Consider the following 18810-nt stretch of genomic DNA (forward strand, 5'->3'; position numbering starts at 1 on the left):
ATTCATCACCATCATTTTCTTAAAACCCAACGTTACCCTCTTCCTTTTAAAACATAAATTTTCTTCTTGTAACATTGCCCAGTCATTTGCGTAACACACTACAACGTTAAATTCTAACAACAATAATTGGTAAACGCCTATATAAAAGATTTGGATCAATTGATATGTAAAAATATATACATTAAATTTATAATAGGATTCATATATTAAAGATGTAAAATACGATAAAGCTAAGGGTCATTTTGGTTGGAATTACGAGTGAATGATATAAGTCATTAAATTCCAGGATTATGTTTGGTGGTAGGCGTACATTCCATAACAATACCCTATGGATTATTCAATTATAACGGATGAACTTTGTATTAACAATAATGGTAATAAAAGCTCATTAAAGCAAAAACACGATTACGACAAAAAAAAATATTTTTAGAATGTAAGTGTATTATACTGTGACAAGAACAAAAGCTAAAAATAAAAAGAGAATATAAATATCTTACAAGTGTTAAAATATCATCACTAGCCAAATAGAATCAATACTATTATGTAGAAGTTAGCATGTTCTGAAATGCTATAGAAAATTCTGAAGCATTATGGAAGACTATAAAAGATACTAGAATATATCAAAGGAGTCTAAAATACTCTAAAACGAAATGGAAGACTGTGGAATGTTATTGGACATTCTAGAAATACATTGGAGCATTATATACCTCTCAAGGTCATGGTAAAATGTTCTACAAATTTCCTAAAATGCCTATAAATAGCTGTGAAGCTTAGTTGCTCCTAAACATCCAAAAAATCAAAATGTAGTTTCTTCTCAAGTGGTCTTAATAAAATTATTGTTGTTTCTGACATAAAGAATCATGTTCAGCAAGAGGTTCAACACGTAAAGAAGATTACTTTAAAGGATCATTGATGGGCGCAACATATATAACAATGACCTCCTCTAACACATATTGCAATGCAAATTCAACCAATCACAAAAAACGGAATTGGGCAAAATCTAAAGATGAGAAGCACTTCATAATATTAGCAAAGGAAAAAAAAAACTTCAATATACAAGTGAAATGATTAAGTTTTGGTCATTATTTAATGGAATTATTTAATATGTCCACATCAACAAAAAAAACAAAATTATAAAAATACAACAAAAATAAAAGTTGATAAAATCATAATAATACAACAAAAATAAAAGTTGAGTGGAAAAAATGTTTGGAGTAAGTAGGTAGAATATGTGTGAAACTAGGTTACAATAAAGAAAAACAATCACAACTGACCTCTTTCAGTATGTCGACAATGTCATCAAGAAACTCAACATCTGGATGTATAACAATCATCTCTCCAAAACCATATATGTAATTCAGTCTCATTTATAAAGAAAAGGAGAATTTTGTAAAAGTGTCATAATCACTCTACCTGAGTAGAGTTTTGAGAGATTTATTTTGGCACTCGCCAACATTACGTGCCAAACCGATGATTGTCATCATTATGTGAACACTTTGTTCGATACAGATCCCACCCTGAAACATCGTTAGGAATCAAATTAAAAATATAGCAACATACTTACATTTTATTTGTTTATTATAACATTCTACTTTCCTTTCTACGTATTATAACATTTTCTTTGTAACCCTACTCAATTATAACAATAAACAACTATCACTAGATTTTTCCAAACTAAAGTGTCCTAATATTAACTAAAAGTAAAATGTTATAACATGATAGATTTTTCAAAGAAATGTTGAATAAAAAAAAATCAAAAGTATGATGCTATGATATACAACCAAAGGAAACTATGTTGCTATGCAGAATAGGCTGTACGAGAAGATATTTTGTGTCACAAGAACCGAGAGTACCTTCCCGAAGTAAATTCAGGGAAACAATAAAAGTGAATGTTTTCCTCTAATCCACTGGCTACTTTTCGCAAGTTATGATAAAGAACCTCAAGGAAGAATGGTGTGAATGGAGCGATTGCCTTACAAAAAAATTAAAAGAACTTATAGTCCGTTATCAAAAAATTAAGAACAAATTACGGGTGTTGAGTTAAAAATAAAAATAAAAAACATACATAGTAGAGAGTTGAAAGTGTAGTTTTGAAGTCGTTTTCTCTAGTGCGACATTTCAGTCCTTTGCGATTGAATCTTACATATATATTAGTCAAATTGTCAGTAAATAAAATATATCAATGAACTTCAAGAGGTAAGGAACCACCTACAAAATTTTTATCATGTAGATGTATAAGAACATGTGTATATATAAAGAGGAATGTGGAGGTTTACCGTATAGAGTCGATAAGCATCCATTTCATGTCTGACAAAATGAACAAGCCTCTGACCGGCTAAGTTGATCCATTGATCCAACACATTAGGCGAGCTGAGAAGAGTGACTTGGTCATGAGGAACAAAGGGTGCAAGCCCCTCCACCTCAAGTCTTTTTGCATTTTCGACAAGAATTTTGCATTGTGTAACATCCGTGTTTCTAACTAGGTATTAGTTGTAAAAGATATATCTACATTGGTCAACAATTGTAATCTTTTTACGAATAAATAAAAGAGAATTATTTGAGTATATGTGATTTATGTGTATATAATGTTTATAAAGTAGCCTAAAAATTAGAACTAAAGTAAACATAAAAAAAAGATCATTTAGGAAAAATAATCTAAATGGAAGTTATAGTAGCCGTGATGGTGACTTCGTACATAAAAAGAATGCCTAAAGCTGACTTCTTAAGAACAAGTTATGATTATTTGAAGTTTCGCGTTCAAACCTATACAACAAAGTGCGTTGTAAGTATAACGTCGTGATTTTTACTCCATTTTTTTCATTTATGTTAAAACTATTTAACGGAAAATGCAACGAAAGAATTTATCTAATTATTAAAACCTTTTTTTATCAAGAAACCATGCATTACTACTTTCAAAAACAAACATCAAACCATCTAATTGTTGCGGAAAAAAGTACTCAATAAAAACAAAACGTGTTCAAGTGGCATCTTAAATAAAATCTAACTACCCAAAAGGGACCCAACCTCACCAAGTCATGCACCTACGCTACCGTGTGAGCAAGGTTGTTCAGTTATTGAAGGTGCAGTGGCAGCACCGCAAGGGTTCATAGTGGACATGGGAGCCCGAGGAGGAGATGAGGGAGCACTACCCATAGTTGTTTTCGGATGCAGCAGACTTCGAGGATGAAGTCTAAGACAAGTGGGGGAGAATTGTAATGTCTGGTTCCTGGTATGCATTTAATTTATTTATTTATTCATTTTAAGAGAGGGACTCGACGAGTTGGTGGCCCTAACTCGTCGAGTAGAAGGCAGAATATGCGCGGGGTATGAGCTACCTACTCGACGAGTCAAGAGCCCTCGACTCAGTTAGTATATCGGCCAGAATGAAACCCTAATTTCGGGGTTTTGCACCCTATTTAAGCTCCTTAACCCCCACCCCTTAGCCTCATTTACAGCCTCCTTGTCCCAAACCCTAATCCACGAAACCCTAGAGCATCTTGTGAGTGTGTGAGCCATTTGTAAGCAATCTTTTGTGTTCTTGAAGCTTGAAGAAGAAGGAGTAAGAAGGCTCAAGAGGAAGAGAGTAGATCCAGAAACCACACTTCTTTGGCTACATTTTCAGGTAATCAAGTTTCTCTCTTGACCTCTAGTTCATTAAATATCTTCCTTCCCCTTTTATGAAGGTTTTGGCCCAAGAATGATAACCTTTGGAGAATGGACGACCTAAGTGTATAATCTTCCAGATCTAGGACCTAGAGGGGATGTTATGACATAAAGGTGAAAACTTTATGCCATTGGAGCCCCCATGCAAACCATAGAGTATCATATTGGCCTTTTTAGCCTAAAAGGACATGCATGTGGGGAAAAGGTGGAAACTTTACGTGCCGAAGTAGTGCTAGGGGTTTAGATCTGAGGTTGTAAGCTTTAGTTTGGTGTATGGAGGGCTTAAGGACCAAGTTCTAGGTCCCAAGGAATTAAGGTTTGAGCTAAACCCTTTAAGAAGTGGTATTAAGGGGTAAAATCAGAAACTTTACCCTTAAAAGGGCATTCTAAGGGTTTATGTGAAGTATGAAGCTTGGATCTGAGGTGTAGGGGCTTAATCCATTATTATAGCCCAAACAGACAGGGGAACTCGACGAGTCCAGTAAGGGACTCGACGAGTTGAAGCCGGGTTGTCCCGATTGTATGCCAGGTAGAACTCGACGAGTCTGTGAAGGGACTCGGCGGTTGACTCGGTTGACCACGAGTCTGAGTAGTACAGGAACTCGCCGAGTTAAGAGATAACTCGACGAATTGGGTTGACTGGGAGTTGACCTTGACCTTGACTTTGACTAGGACGTTGACTTTGACCAGGGGTAAAATGGTCATTTTACCCTAAGAAGAATTATCAGATGTTTGATTAAGTGTTTTTGTGAAATTGATAGCCGGGGAGTCGTTGGAGCATCCGTCAGAGATTCCTCACACGAGATTTCACAGCTAGCATTCGAGGCGAGTTTCCTCCAGTAGGAACGGGTCTAAGGCACCAAGGCCGGCCCGTTTAGCTAGTAGTAGTTCCGGACTATGGTCCGATTGTGACATCCCCATTTCCACGGCCAGAAAAGACCGATTTTGTTTATGCTTTTTTTAAAAATCAGAGTAACATTTTAAATAAAAGTGTTGCGAAATTTGTTCCCAAAATAAAATATGATAAAGATTTATCAAAGCATTTCCGTAGAAATGTATTTCATTAAAAACCTCGGGATGTTATGTTCGATACAGATCAAAAGCATAAACAGTACAATATAAGCCTTACTACATTTATTCATATCTACAGGCCTATATCCGTAATCCCTCATCCAAAACATCACATCTATGCTCGAACGCCACTACCTGTAATACATGAAACTGAGTGGGTCGGCTTGGGAGCCTGGTGAGCACATAGGGTTTTCAACCCACAATAAATAAGTTATTTAATTTCATCAACCAACAATAACCCGATTACCCGTTCTCGTTATCCTCACTTTACGTCCCTAAACACCTATCATAAGGGACCTAGCCTAAGGATCATCATCGGGATGGACACTACTGCTAAGGGGACTCCTCAGCAATAAATGTCCTTAAGGCAACCATGAGGGGGATGGAGTACACCGGTGAACACATCGTTCACAAACACCTACAGGTTGCGAGCCTGCTAGTGTTCCACTGGACTGTCTAGAAAAGTCTGTGGTCGTCATCCATACTCCGCTAGATGACAGAATCAACAACAACAACATCGAGGCCTCTCATCATTTTATCACACATCGTCTATTACATCTACCCATGTTTTACCCCAACATTTTTGTAGATATAAAATACATATACAGTTTAAATCATTTAAAACATGTATAAAAATCGTTCATCCAACATAGATAGAAAGTATAAAGATATTATGCACACATAGCACAAAATTTATATAAAATATTTCATATCTACGTGTAAGATGAAAGTGACTATGCACTCACCTGAAAAATTGGTGATTCCGAACTCAGACAGCGCTTCGCTTCTTAAAAATAATTTCATTCGACGAAACCTAGTATTATTACCACTAGATTTTAGTCTAATATTTACCGTGACTAATTATTAGTCTTATTATTATTATTATTATTATTATTATTATTATTATTATTATTATTATTATTATATAAGCGTTTAAACAATTTTTCCAACCACTATGTACAGACAAGGGCCAGACATAAAACACCGGAGGGCAAGACCATTTTGGCATATAGCACTTCTGAAATCAACAACCATATGCGGCCCTTTAAACTAGATTCCCCGTACCGCGAGTAGTTAAAAAGATATAATAACGACACTTATATAACTCATAATAATAGCCCAAATAATTATTATAAGATCCTAATAACGTTACTATAATTAATTAAAAGCTATATTCCTTGCAACTTATGAAAATCAAAGCCATAAAATTATTACCTGAGAGTCGGGACGTTACAGCAACATGCATCAAGTACAACATGACCAGAGAGTGCTTTAGAATAGCAATCATTTGAGCTATTGTTTGACACATAAAGCATTGAATGGAGCAGGGAGTTAAAGTTTTTTTTGGGTTTTGAACTTCCATCACATCCCAAGTTGTATAAGGGACAATTGGAGAATGGACTTCGGTACCTCATCTTGCCCATTAAAGTTCCCCAAAACAGGTTTGAAGCTCACATGGAGATTCTTGTGGGCAGTGGCGGAGCCAGAACAAAAGTTTAGGGGTAGCACAAATATTTTACCCCGTTTTATATAATATGATTTTTTGTATTCAGGTTAAACGGGTTCGGTTTTTCGAATTCGGGTTAAACGGGTTCGTAATTTTTGCCTTTTTAAGGCCAATTTAAACCAAAAAAATGTTCCTTGTAAGAACGTTGGAGCGCCAACTGTCGGACCCCTCTTCTCTCGATCCGTTGGAGCTTCTGATTCACAAATTAATTTTTATACAAGTTATAAGTCATGGGATTTAATTTAGGAAGTCAACAATAAGATTAGATAACCAATGAAAGATTCGCTCTCCTTTTTCTTGAATTATTCATCTTTAATTAAATGATGCCCCTTGAGTATTAGTGTTATAAGTAGATGTCATCTAGCATCTTATTATATTAGTGTTCCTGAAACATGGGTTCTGTTCATGCTTGTGACAAGGAAAAACAATCTTATAGTTGCATTATGTTATCCTTCTTGTGAATCAGGATTAGAATAGGCTTAAAATCATCTAGTTCATACTTTTTAGCTTTCTGTAAGGAAGCTATGAAATAACTTATTAACATATACATAACCATTGAGTTCTAGGCTTATAAATATTATGAATTGGTTTCTCTTTCGTGAATTTGTTTGGGAACATAATCACACATAAACAATGTTTCAAAAAGAACCAATCGCATATTCTAGTTACCCTAAAACTTGAAGATATAAAAAAACGTAACAATCAATGTCAGCAACATCTAACGAATACAAAGACAATCTTGAAAACAACTTATTTCAATGGAAACCTAATTTCACGTTTTCAACGGAGGTCTAAAAATTGATTTTCATCAGTTACACACCGAATTTCAAACTTCAAAGAAAAATAGGAAACTTACTTGTTGAGTTGTTTCATGATTTGAGTTTTGAAATCTTTGATTTCTAAGTTTCTAACGTATAGATTCTACCGATTTCTTCCAACGGAGGCACCACACGTTCGTTCCAGTTAAGTATCGCATTTGGCTGAGAGCACATACAAATACACTGATTTACAAAGTAAGTTGGACTTTAATTATTGGGATTTTAGCCTTTTGGGCTTTAATTATTGGGCTGAGGGTTAGCACATCATATTTTTAAGGTAGCAAAACATGTTCTTCCAGCATAGGCATCTTTGATTCATATACTGATCGGGAATTTTTTAGGGGTAGCAGCTACCACATAGATCCGCCCCTGCTTTAACTTCTATCTTGCATTTCTTTCTATAATAATGATAAAAAGAAAAGAAAAAAGATTCAACTTTAATTGGAACTTAGAATATTCAATAAGAATTATGTAGTTTTACCGACTTTTTGGCATGACATGAATCCTCCTGATACAAGGTTAAGAATTTTATCCAAAAATCCCCACGGTTAACAAAACATGACATGTTTTCTAATACTTGCTACTTTGGAAGTATGATTTTCCAAATAATATATTGGTCTGAATCAGACTGCTCCATTATCCAGTGACTATGTCTATGTTGTTGATTTTTGTTTGTTTCATTCGGACAAAAATTGTACTATTATTTTGAATAAGAAGAGAAAATATTATCATGTTTCATTCCGGGAAGGGGAAAACTACAAATTAAGTTGATATAAATTTTATATGATAAGTAGTATTCTTTCTTGATGGCATGTTGTTATGCATTCACTCATGTACAACTTTATAGAAAGGGTTAAGATAGGAAATCAGCATAATAAAGAGAATCTTATTAGTTCAAGGGCTTTAGGGGCATTTTAGGCATTTTATAGTTTTAGTTTGTTATGTCAGATAGTAGTGGGCAAGGGAGCGAGGCATCTATCTTTTGTGTGAAATTTGGAATTTCATTCCTATTAGGAGATTGGCTATCTCGAATCAGCTAAACTATCATCATTATTATCGAGTGTTTTCAATCAATATTAGAATCATTTGATTGTTTATGTGTTATTGAATCGGTTCTTAGAATCCAGTTCATAACAATTGGTTTCAGAGCAATGAACCTGGTTACTGTGGATCAAAGAATAGATGTGGCAGAAGAAGGATGGGAAGGAGTGAAATCAGTTGTAACTGATTTGCAGCAACTGATGAACAATCAGTGTTCTCTACTTGTGGAGAAGATGACTGAGATGGCCAGTGAAAACGAGAGGGTTTGTTCCATTTTTTCAGAGAAAATAGGTAAAGACAACAACTATAGACTACCGTCGTCGCCGCCGCCGCCTAAAAAAAGGAATAGAGAAACGGTTCTTAAGGAAGGAGGGACTAAACAGAGATTTCACAAACGTGAAATGTTCTTGTTTGATGGAACTAGCACGGAGGGGTGGATTTTTGATGTGGAAAGGTCACTCTTCTCGTATGAGGATAAAGAAACGATGAAAGCTGTTGTGAGGTCTCTAGAAGGCGAAGCTTTACTTTTCTATGAATGGGAGCATTGGAGGCGACCCATACGAGACTGAGAAGAGCTTAAAGGATTAATTTGTCGGCAGTTCAAATCTTCCAACGACACAACGGAACAGATTTTGACGAATTCTCAGTTTGGATCCCTAGTAGATTCCGACCATGACAGCAGCAAGAGTGCAATTCCAATCCCAGAAGGTTCCAAGCTACCTTCCGAAGAGCTGGAGATGCCCTTGATCGATGTCAGTCCGATGACTGGATCCTTGAGGCTGAATGGTATTTTTCTTTTAACCGATTGAGAGAAGAATACAAGTTTGATGATGCACTGATGGCTCTTCAAGGCGACGCCCTACTGTGGTATGAATGGGAGCATAGGAGGGGACCCATTAGAGATTATGAAGAGATGAAGAGTTTGATTCGTCGTAAGTTCAGACCACCCTCGTTACCACTGCCGCCATCCCCGGAAATTGAAGCAAGGAACAAGGGAAAGATGGACTCGATTTTTAACTAGGAAGGAGTTGTCGGGGATCGCCGGAATCTAGTGGCGTATTCTAAGGCAGAGCACAGACCTAGCATGACGACTCCGTTAAACGAAGTAACGGAAGAAGGGTACCTAGGTCATTGAAGAAATGGGCTGGAAAGCAAGGAATGGGTCGAATTTAGCGAGTTGGGCCTACATGCTTGGGATTAAACTATTAAGGCCGATAAGAAATTATGCCCAGATGAAATTAAAATGACGGTAACTCAAGAAGTCTCACAAACACCGATGATTTCACCAGCACGGACTCTCTCGTCACCATTGATGATCGCTTCCTCAAGCTTCGCACCAACCGCTTTGGAGTCAACAACATCAGTTTCTTCCAATTTCACCTCCAAAACCCTAGGGATAAATGTTGAACTTCTGTCTTCCACCAACTTCGTGTTATGATCCCACATTGGCTGAAATACTATAAGTTGGTGGCTTATAATAAGTCTAGCTGTCCCCTCCTCCTAAAACTACTGGCTTTTGGGAGTCAGTTCGACATTGGCTTATGGCATGATACGGGCCTAGTATGGGATGGGTACGTATCACTTCGCCACAGCCTTGAAACCTAACTCCAATAACAACAGTAAATTGGTTCTTGGAGCTTTTTTAGGGCCATCACCAACAATAATACCCAAGCCTCTAAGGTTGTTTGTTTGTGAAGAAAACCGAGTCAAGATGGACGCCACCGTACCCCATTATTCTAAATCTAGGTATAAGGAAATCATGATGGAAGTGGGATACAACCATGACAAAATCTCATTTGTCCCGGTCTCTCGATTTGAAGATAACATCAATGAGAGGTCAACCAACCTTCATTGGTTCAAAGGACTAACCCTTCTTGAAGCACTTGATCAGAGCAAAAAGCTTAAGAAACCACCGAACAAGCCACTCCGTCTACCGCTTCAGGATGTCTACAAGGTTGTTGATATTGGAATCGTACCAATAAGTCGTGTTGAGACTGATACTATAGCTAAAACAACTAAGTTTGATGCAAGGAACGTCGATACATAGCACAGTGAATGATCCATTTAAAAGTCGAACATCAAGTCTAAAGCTGTTGAGGACCCGCCAAGGATTCAAGGAACAAATAAGTTTGATACAAGGAACGTCGATACATAGCACAGTGAATGATTACTATGTGGCTTCTTTTTGTTGTGCTGTTGTTGGCTTGAATCTTAACACAACCATCATGTTTCTAGAAAATCAACTTTTGTTAAGGCTATTTACTGCTTCACTAAACCAGGATTACGAAGAACTCTACCAAGAGAATGGTGTCAAGTTCAGAAAGGGTGACTTCTTTCTTGTGAGGGGAGGAATGAGAAGTGTATGGTTCAAGGTTATTGAAACCAACCCACCAAATTATTGTGTAGTTGCACTATCTATGGAAATTTTTAGTGAAGGTGAGCCCTTTAGAAGGGAAAAGGAGGATCACTGGAATGAAATCGGGTATGATGATGTTGGTAGGGTATGCAAGCAAATGATACAAATCCATAAGGTAGTTGAGCTTCTAGTAAGGCACACACAAATCTTTAAGTCAACCGGGGTCAAAACCCTAAAAGGTCTTTCTAGCTATACAAAAGCAGCCCCGTCAGCTGAACTCCTCAAGTTATTTCATAATAATTTCCTTATGCCACATCTCCCAAAGGCATTAGAAGAAAAGGTAGTTGTGGTGAAAGATAGTGAGAAGAACTTGAATGGAGCAGTTATGGATGGATGCTTTGAGATACCTAAGTACTTCATTGATCTTTAAAGACGGGTTGTTAGGCATGCAGCTACTATAACTATATTGCATGTTCTGTTATTGATGCATAAACAATATCTACTATTTTAGTGTATGGAACACACATGACTTCCTTACACCTTCACTTTTATCCACCTTGAGGACAAGGTGGTTCTTTTAGGGTGGGATATTGTTATGCATTCACTCACGTACAACTTTATAAAAAGGGGTAAGATAAGAAATCAACATAATAAAGAGAATCTTATTAGTTCAAGGGCTTTAGGGGCATTTTATAGTTTTAGTTTGTTATGTCAGGGCTTTAGGGGCATTTTAGGCATTTTATAGTTTTAGTTTGTTATGTCAGATATTACAAGAGGGGGTAGTGGGCAAGGGAGTGAGGTATCTATCTTTTGTGTGAAATTTGGAATTCATTCCTATTAAGAGATTGGTTATCTCGAATCAACTAAACTATCATCATTCTTGTAATCATTTGGTATTATTGAGTGTTTTCAAACAATATTAAAATCGTTTGATTGTTTGTGTTATTGGATCGATTCTTAGAATCCTGTTCATAACACATGCATGCATCAAGGTACAAATTGTATAAAAGTAATTACCAAACAGACTACACAGTCATTTATATATATATATATATATATATATATATATATATATATGTTGAGATTTCTGATCTTCTAATCTGAACAATGAATGAATATATTTCGTTGTTCCTTTTATCATTCACATCTAAAGTTATTTATTTAAAAAAAAAAAAAAAAAAAAAAAAAAAAAAATTGTGAAAAAGATAAAGATGAGGTTCTGGTTGTTGGGAAACATATTTTATCAAAATTGTCTGTTATACTGATAAATCAATACCTAATAATTAAACAACAAAACTTATCTCTTCAACATACTTTTTTTTCTCTTGGCAAAGCGTTCCTGAGGATCTAAACGTACCTCTCGCTGCATGGCCTCCCATAAATCATCAAACTCAAATCCCTCCCGAAACCAATCCAAGAGCGGCTGATAAAGTATTCTTCTATTTTCATCCCAGGCCTTCCTTAGCATGCCACAACTGTGAATGTTCCTTTTTTTCAACTCATAAATAATTTTCCCAAATCTCTTATGCCCTGCAGTCTCCGGCTTCAACACGCTCGAAGGTGCAGCAGCCATAAACTCACACACCCGTTTCACACATGGCAACACGATACCCTCCAACAAAGCATAACAGAAAACACTCACTCTCACTTCAACTCTCTCGTCTTTCACATGCAAACTGTGGAGTGGGAGCTGCCATAAGTGGTCACCAAAACTTGTATTCACCCAATTATAGACTTGGTCGGTTTGAGGGTCGTAATATGGCTTAGGCTCTGTAAGTGGAGCAGAGAAACTACAAAGATAGGTAGAAAATCTCGCAAGCCATTCCGGTTTTACCCTTGTGGCTCCATGTATATACGCCCGCTTACGCTCCACAAGCTCACTGAAAACCAAAAACTCAGGGGCAGTTCTGGAAACAGACGACCATCTGTGAAGGAAGACTGTTTCGTTTACTTTGTGAGCTTCGTATCTTGTTGCACTCACTTTCCTATCTTCCTCTGATAACCCTGAAATCCCTCTCACACGTCTCGCAACTCTATCGGCCCACCCAGCGCATATCGCTTGCCCCAAAAGCTCCTCTTCATTCAACATCAATGGATGCTGATGTTGATGCTGATGCTTATTGTTGGGATTAGTAGAAACCATCCAAGCGTGTTCTACATCCTCTATACTACTGTGATTCCACAAAAGATCCGATTGTGATTGTGTATCAGTATCACATGGTTTTTGGTTAAACACTAAATGGAGAAGCTGCTTTCTCAGCTTTGACATTTCCTCCATGGTTTTAAGGTGTAACGAGTGCTCCTCGCAGAATTGTAACGGGTTTTCTGATTGTTCGAAGCACTGAAGGGCGTAAGCTACAGTTAAGGCGTCACTCGTAGGGTTGGAGAATTTTGCACGGGATGTTTTGGATGCTTCTTTGAGTTTCTTTTTCTTCTTTTTATCATCCTTACTTATGATAACATTTTCACTAGACTTGCCATCTCCTCCTTCAAACTGCATTACGAAAGGATTTGACAAGCTCAAGGCTGCAGCAGCTGCAAGTGCATAACCTAGAATCAAGTTTTGTCTTGTTGATGAACCTCTTCCCTTGTTGTTCAGGATTTGAATGACTGTAAGAAGCATTCGCGAATGACGAGGACTCATCGGATAATGTGACATAGCTTTTCCTAGAGGCGTTAACTTCCCATCAGAGTCCAGGGCTTCAAGAGACTTTAAACAAACCTCTGCTTCAACCAATGCTTTAGCTTCTGGGGGAGTAGGAAACGGGAACTTTGTAATCTGAAACAAGTTAAATAAAAAAAGAATCTCAATGCTCTACATTTTTTAGGACAAATGAGTTGGTAACAAACATGTCTCTGTATGGTTTAACCAAAAAAAATGAAAATGAAAAGTAGATTTAGAATACCTCTTTAATGCCCATGGATTTCATGAGAAGAACCACGCCATCAACCGGAATTTTTAAGATTTCAGCAGTAGAAAAGTCAGGGAATATGTTGTTGAAGACAGCAGAAGAATAGAGACGATAACAGTGGCCAGGTGCAGTTCTTCCAGCTCTTCCAGCACGCTGAGCTGCAGATGCTTTGCTTATCCACTGCACCTCATATGTTTCCATCCCATTTGAAGGATTATAATTCTTAACTTTTTCCCTTCCTGTATCTACCACATACTTTATCCCAGGGATTGTCAGAGACGTTTCAGCAACATTAGTAGCAACCACCACTAACCTCTCTCCTTCCTTCATATCTTCAAACACACGAAGCTGTGCAGATCCAGGAAGCATCGCATACAGGGGCAAAACCGTCAATGCACCAGGACCCTTACGGGACCCATCATCCTTCTTTTCCTTTTCCTTTTCTGAATCTGATTGTTTCGGATCAGATTCACAACTTGTTTTTTTCCCAGACAAAGCTTCAAAAGCTGCTTTCAGTGAAGCAAAATTTTCATTTTCCCCTAACACATCGTTATCATTAACAGAATCCAAATCGCTTTCTTCATCAGATTCATCATCATCATCATCATCTGACAAATCACAATCATCGCCTTCATCATTATCTGTTTGTTCCTCCATCTTAAATGCTTCATCGATCTCCTTCAAGTCAAAGTCTTGAGAGACAACAACTTTGTTATTTAAATTTAAGTTGGAGTTGGAGTTGGAGTTGGAGTTATTGGTGATCTGAAGAGATGCTTTACGCAGCTTACGACACAAGTATTCTACTTCCCTTTGTCCAGTGACAAATACAAGTATTCCCCCAGATGGGAGTCTCTTGTGAATTGACAAAATCTTTTTATATGCTTGCCCAATGTAGTCCACAACATCTGTTCTCTTTGAGAAATGTGTAGTCACTGGATATTGTCGACTTGGAACCTGGATTACAGGTGGCGGATTAGCAAAGATTTTACTTTTACCCCCAGACACAAACTCCTCAACCCGCATCGTGGCACTCATCAGTATCAGTCTCAATGGGAAGATCTTCTTTTCAGGGCTAATTGTCTTTCCTGTCGAAGCCTCATATGCTTTTTGCTGCTCATGTATTTTCTGCCATTAAACACAACATCATGACTCATAATAAGCAATTATTTAACGTATAAAAGCAAAGTGTAAAGAAAGAGAGAGAATAGTTACCAGGCGTTCGACTATGATGCGAGATAGCATCCCAGTAAGTATGTCTGTATTCAGACTCCTCTCATGAGCCTCATCCAATATTATGGTTGAGTATCGCTTCAACAAAAAATCATTCTGCAACATAAAAGATCATGTCAACGTATTAAATAGAGGCTTTGGCTTTTTTTTGTTTTTTTTTTTTTTTGTTGAGGAAGGGTAGGAAACCTGTAATTCTCGAAGCAATATTCCATCAGTCATGAACTTGATAGAGCAGTTGTCCCCAATCCTCTTGTCATGCCTAACTTGGAAACCAACCTCCTTCCCTAGACCAAGCCCAAGCTCAAATGCCACCCGCCTCGCAGTTGCAAGCACAGCCACACGCCTCGGTTGTGTAACGCCAATAATACCGCTGCTTTTTGAACCAAATCCAGCTTCATATAAAAACTGCAACAACAACAATCAAAATATAAAATATAAAATATATGATATAGACTACTACTGGAATCAAACAAGAGCTCCTCACCTCACCTGAGGTACTTGTGTAGTCTTACCACACCCTGTTTCTCCACATATGATGACACTGATATTCTCATATATCGCTTCCATAATCTCCTGCTCCATCATCACTATAGGAAGATCCATCCTATTCCTTTCAACCTCCTTCGGCCTGCATACACCAACCACTACATGTTTCGGTCGTGAAGGAGCCACACCCTTTGCCTTTGCATCTACCTCCTGTAACTATATCCATAAAAAAGAGAAGGTATAATAAAAAATCTTGATTTCATACTTTAAAATCAAGATTCTTTTTAAAAACTTTAATAAAGCATACCATGCTTCTATGACAGCTAATTGTTGCCAATGAATCTTCATGATCTTCTGTCATAGATGGGTCGGTATGCTCATGATCAACAACACTCTTAGGGTCTGATTCAGCTCCTTTGGTAAATGGTGCTTCTGGAGAAGGTTGTGGTCTGATATTTGGGATTTCAATATCTGTGTTCATGGGTCGAGTAGAGACATCCTCATTAGAGGAATGAATTACACTTGAATCACAAGTATCACTTTTGCTGCATCTTCTTTTTGAAGGCCAATCACTGTGTTGCAGTACCAAACCTGTCTTGGCAAACTGCACTTCTCTTCTGCGTTTCTCACGCATAGTTTCTACCTACAAAACAAATAAACACAAATCACCAAGTATTACACTCACTCATCTCAGTGGTCTTAAGGAGTTAATGAGGGGCAATTTGGTCATTCTCATAGTTAGGTGGTTTAGGTTAGTGTAAAGACAAGTTTGGATCTTAGAATTGAATTCAGTTGACGAAAGTTCTGGGAGAGTATTGGTCTCTAGAATGCCAGGTTTATCACTGTATTCCTTTTTTTCCAAGTTCTATTCATTTAATTTCTAGTAAATCAATCAATTCCAATCAAAAAAGTTTTTAAGATATGGACAAAACCCAAACCTGGCCCAAATTGCGTGAAGACCACATGAGTGAATAAGCATCCTCTTGAAGTTTGTATTTACTGAAAAGTTAAACCAAAACAAATGCAGTCAAAAAATAGAAACATACACATGGGTCATGTATCAAACAGAAGTTCACATACTCTAATGTCTCTAAGCTTTTAGATAACATAGCAGATTTCTCCTTTTCCTCCTGCATACAACAAGAAATCAGTCACATTTGCAAGAAACAAGTTTAGAAAGCAGGACGAATGGATCAAAAACATAAGCCAGAGCAAAAACCTCAAGTTTCCTCAGCTTTCTCTTCTGGGAGTTGCTTGGTTTAAGTTTTTCCTTTTTCTTTGACTTTAGAGGTCCCTTCAAAAGGCAAATTATCAGCCCATTAAGATCTTGTGAAAGAAGATGTAAGGATGATTGAAAACAAATTACTACTAGGGCATACCTGCTTCAAACTTCTCTCTTTACTTTTCTTCTTCTTCTTTTGTGTCATCATGATCATGTTGCTATCGCCTATCATCTCCATTTGAGCTGAAAAAAACAGCACCAATATATATATATATAACTCAACCACTAACCACTAAGGGGGTGTTTGGGATTGCTTATTTAACCAAATAAGCACTTTTTGATAAAAAAAAAAATGTTTATTAGCTTATTGCTCATGTTGCTTGTTATCCTCTTGTCCTCCATAACTCATTTGTTATTGATGTGTTAATGATGTAATTCTTGTAAATTATAAATTTGTAGTGTTGTTAATGTTTGGTTGTTCTTTCAATCTGTCTTGGCTTTTTGTAACTTGTAAAAAATGTTTAGTTCATTCTTACAACCAGCAAGAATTCAGATTTGGCTGTTTACCAGTTTATTTTTCTCAAAAAACTGTTGCTGCATTAAAACAATTGAAAACACTACACACATGAACTTCTTGGTACTATGAACAGAAAGAATTTGTATTATTCTAATTATTCCAAATGTACTAAGCTTCTCTTTCATAAATCAGTATATGAACTGTATTACTTGTTCTCAGGTAGTGTCAATGTGTTGTCTTTAAAGTTAATATGAATCAGTTTTTTGATGTAAAATTACTTTGACAATAAACTAATAGATGTTGAAAGCACATGAAGGAGCAGAAGTTGACATCATTGATAGATTGCCAACTCGGGTTGCACATAATGAACAACATAAAACACATATATATCAATATCATACAATATTAACACAGAAATCATATATAAGGTCTGTAACAACAAGCACACAGATTAGACACTAATCGAACAACTAATTTCAGCTGCTTCATCTAATCAGACAAGCATACACTTGAACCGAACCAGAAAAAAGAAAGTGACTTACCAGGAGATCGGAGGAGAGCCCGTAGCTGGTCGCGCCGGCGAGCGGAGGTCTGGAGGCAGAGATAGGAGAAGTGTCGGCGGTGCAGTGCAGCCGTACAGCCGTGCAGGTGGGAGAGAAATTGCAGTTGTGCTTGTGAAGAAGAAGCGTGGAGGCTGCTCTATCTGAACGAGGGGAGCTGTGAACGAGGTATAGGTTTTGAGGGTATTAATGTAATTTTATCTTTAATACTAGTTAGAAGACATTTAAAAAAAATTGCAAATTTAGCCAAATAGGTTAATTACTTTATGTAAAATAGCCAAAAAAAACCTAAATTACAAAAATAACCCTTAAAATCGCAGATGGATTAAACTCATCTACGATTTTGCCCTTCCATCTGCGAACGTACAAGTGCCTAAAGCACAGATGTGTTTTAGGCACTTGTACGTTCGCAGATGGAAAAGTCCATCTACGATTTTGTGAAGTCCATCTGTGATTTTGTGGGATCTAGTATAAAAACGTTTTTTTTTTTCATTTTTAACTTTTTTTTCTTGGAGAAACTTTCTCTCTCTGCGATTTACTTAGAGCTATCATGGATGATATCATTGACGATTTCTTTAGAGAAGTTTTAAACAAATTTTCCAAAAAAATAACAACAAAAATGATAATTTTTAGAAAAATTTTATATATAATAAGGTTATTTCGTAGTCAAAATAACAAATTAAAAAAAAAATTACAAAATCGCAGGTCAAAAGGAGAGGAAATCGCAGATGGACATAGTCCATCTGCGATTTTAGGCTGTAAAATGGGGTATATATACAGCAACAATAAAAATAAAAAAAATAAAAAAACACATGCGAACGTACAAGTGGCTAAAGCATGTTTGTGCTTTAGTCACTTGTACGTTCGCAGATGGCATGGCGAAATCGCAGATGGACTATACCCATCTGCGATTTTAGTGGCTAAAAATGCAATTATGATTTTTTTTTTTTTTTTTTTGCAATTTTTCACAAAGTAATTAGTGTATTTGGCCAAATTTGCAATTTTCTCTAAAAAAAATAAATAATAACTTATGTAGCTATGCAAAAAAAAAAAAGTCTTGGAAAACAACCGACGGAGTTGTTGTACCCATGGCCAAGTCGCCTATTTGTTTAGAATATATTGCCACGTGCTCGATATCATATTTGGGTTTTCTATCAATGGTTAAATAATGGGCTAATGGCACAAAAACTCTCGAATTTGCACAAAATTGACGGATTTGCCCAAAGTTCAATTTTAGGTCCATTTTTGCCTTAAACTTGCATTTAATGTGTCGTTTTTGCCAAGTAGTCGGTTTCCCTTTAATCAACCAGTTACCACTTGAAGATACTTGCCATTTATCATTTAATAACTCATTCACTGACATCCTCGTGTGCAATTGATCCCTTCGACCCCCACAGTTAGTCACAGACTGTCACACCCCCAAAACC

The 18810-nt window shown here is 36.9% G+C and overlaps 2 protein-coding genes across 8 annotated transcripts; both read right to left on the minus strand.

Moving 5' to 3' along the window:
* Nucleotides 1–1082: 1082 nt before the first annotated feature.
* Nucleotides 1083–9309, minus strand: LOC145167866 (isoleucine--tRNA ligase, cytoplasmic-like). Of its 6 annotated transcripts, none has more exons than XR_013741495.1 (7): nucleotides 7545–9309; nucleotides 7098–7457; nucleotides 5950–6434; nucleotides 2277–2505; nucleotides 2066–2138; nucleotides 1854–1972; nucleotides 1083–1517 (listed from the first exon to the last, which is right to left on the minus strand). XR_013741495.1 is itself a non-coding variant. In XM_079087128.1 (6 exons), the coding sequence occupies exons 3-6, from the start codon at nucleotides 2303–2305 to the stop codon at nucleotides 1484–1486; spliced, it is 255 nt and encodes an 84-aa protein (XP_078943254.1). In that variant the 5' UTR covers nucleotides 2306–2505; nucleotides 5950–6434; nucleotides 7098–8431; the 3' UTR covers nucleotides 1083–1483. The 6 variants fall into 6 exon arrangements, 4 of the variants coding, with proteins under 4 accessions (XP_078943254.1, XP_078943257.1, XP_078943256.1 ...); XR_013741496.1 differs by adding an exon at nucleotides 5481–5548 and having other exon boundaries at nucleotides 7098–9303; XM_079087128.1 differs by having other exon boundaries at nucleotides 7098–8431.
* A 2248-nt stretch (nucleotides 9310–11557) lies between these two features.
* Nucleotides 11558–17541, minus strand: FAS4 (RNA helicase family protein). 2 transcript variants are annotated; one of them, XM_079087133.1, is made up of 11 exons: nucleotides 17366–17541; nucleotides 16464–16549; nucleotides 16304–16378; nucleotides 16165–16214; nucleotides 16023–16083; nucleotides 15392–15727; nucleotides 15088–15294; nucleotides 14785–15003; nucleotides 14581–14694; nucleotides 13363–14493; nucleotides 11558–13235 (listed from the first exon to the last, which is right to left on the minus strand). In XM_079087133.1, exons 2-11 carry the CDS (start codon nucleotides 16542–16544, stop codon nucleotides 11754–11756), a joined length of 3756 nt encoding a protein of 1251 aa, XP_078943259.1. In that variant the 5' UTR covers nucleotides 16545–16549; nucleotides 17366–17541; the 3' UTR covers nucleotides 11558–11753. The 2 variants fall into 2 exon arrangements, with proteins under 2 accessions (XP_078943259.1, XP_078943258.1); XM_079087132.1 differs by having other exon boundaries at nucleotides 15088–15300.
* Nucleotides 17542–18810: the final 1269 nt, after the last annotated feature.

The sequence above is a fragment of the Lactuca virosa genome, chromosome 3, assembly GCF_052849685.1.
Source record: "Lactuca virosa cultivar CGN04683 chromosome 3, Lactuca_virosa_CGN04683_v6, whole genome shotgun sequence".
NCBI lineage: Eukaryota > Viridiplantae > Streptophyta > Magnoliopsida > Asterales > Asteraceae > Lactuca > Lactuca virosa.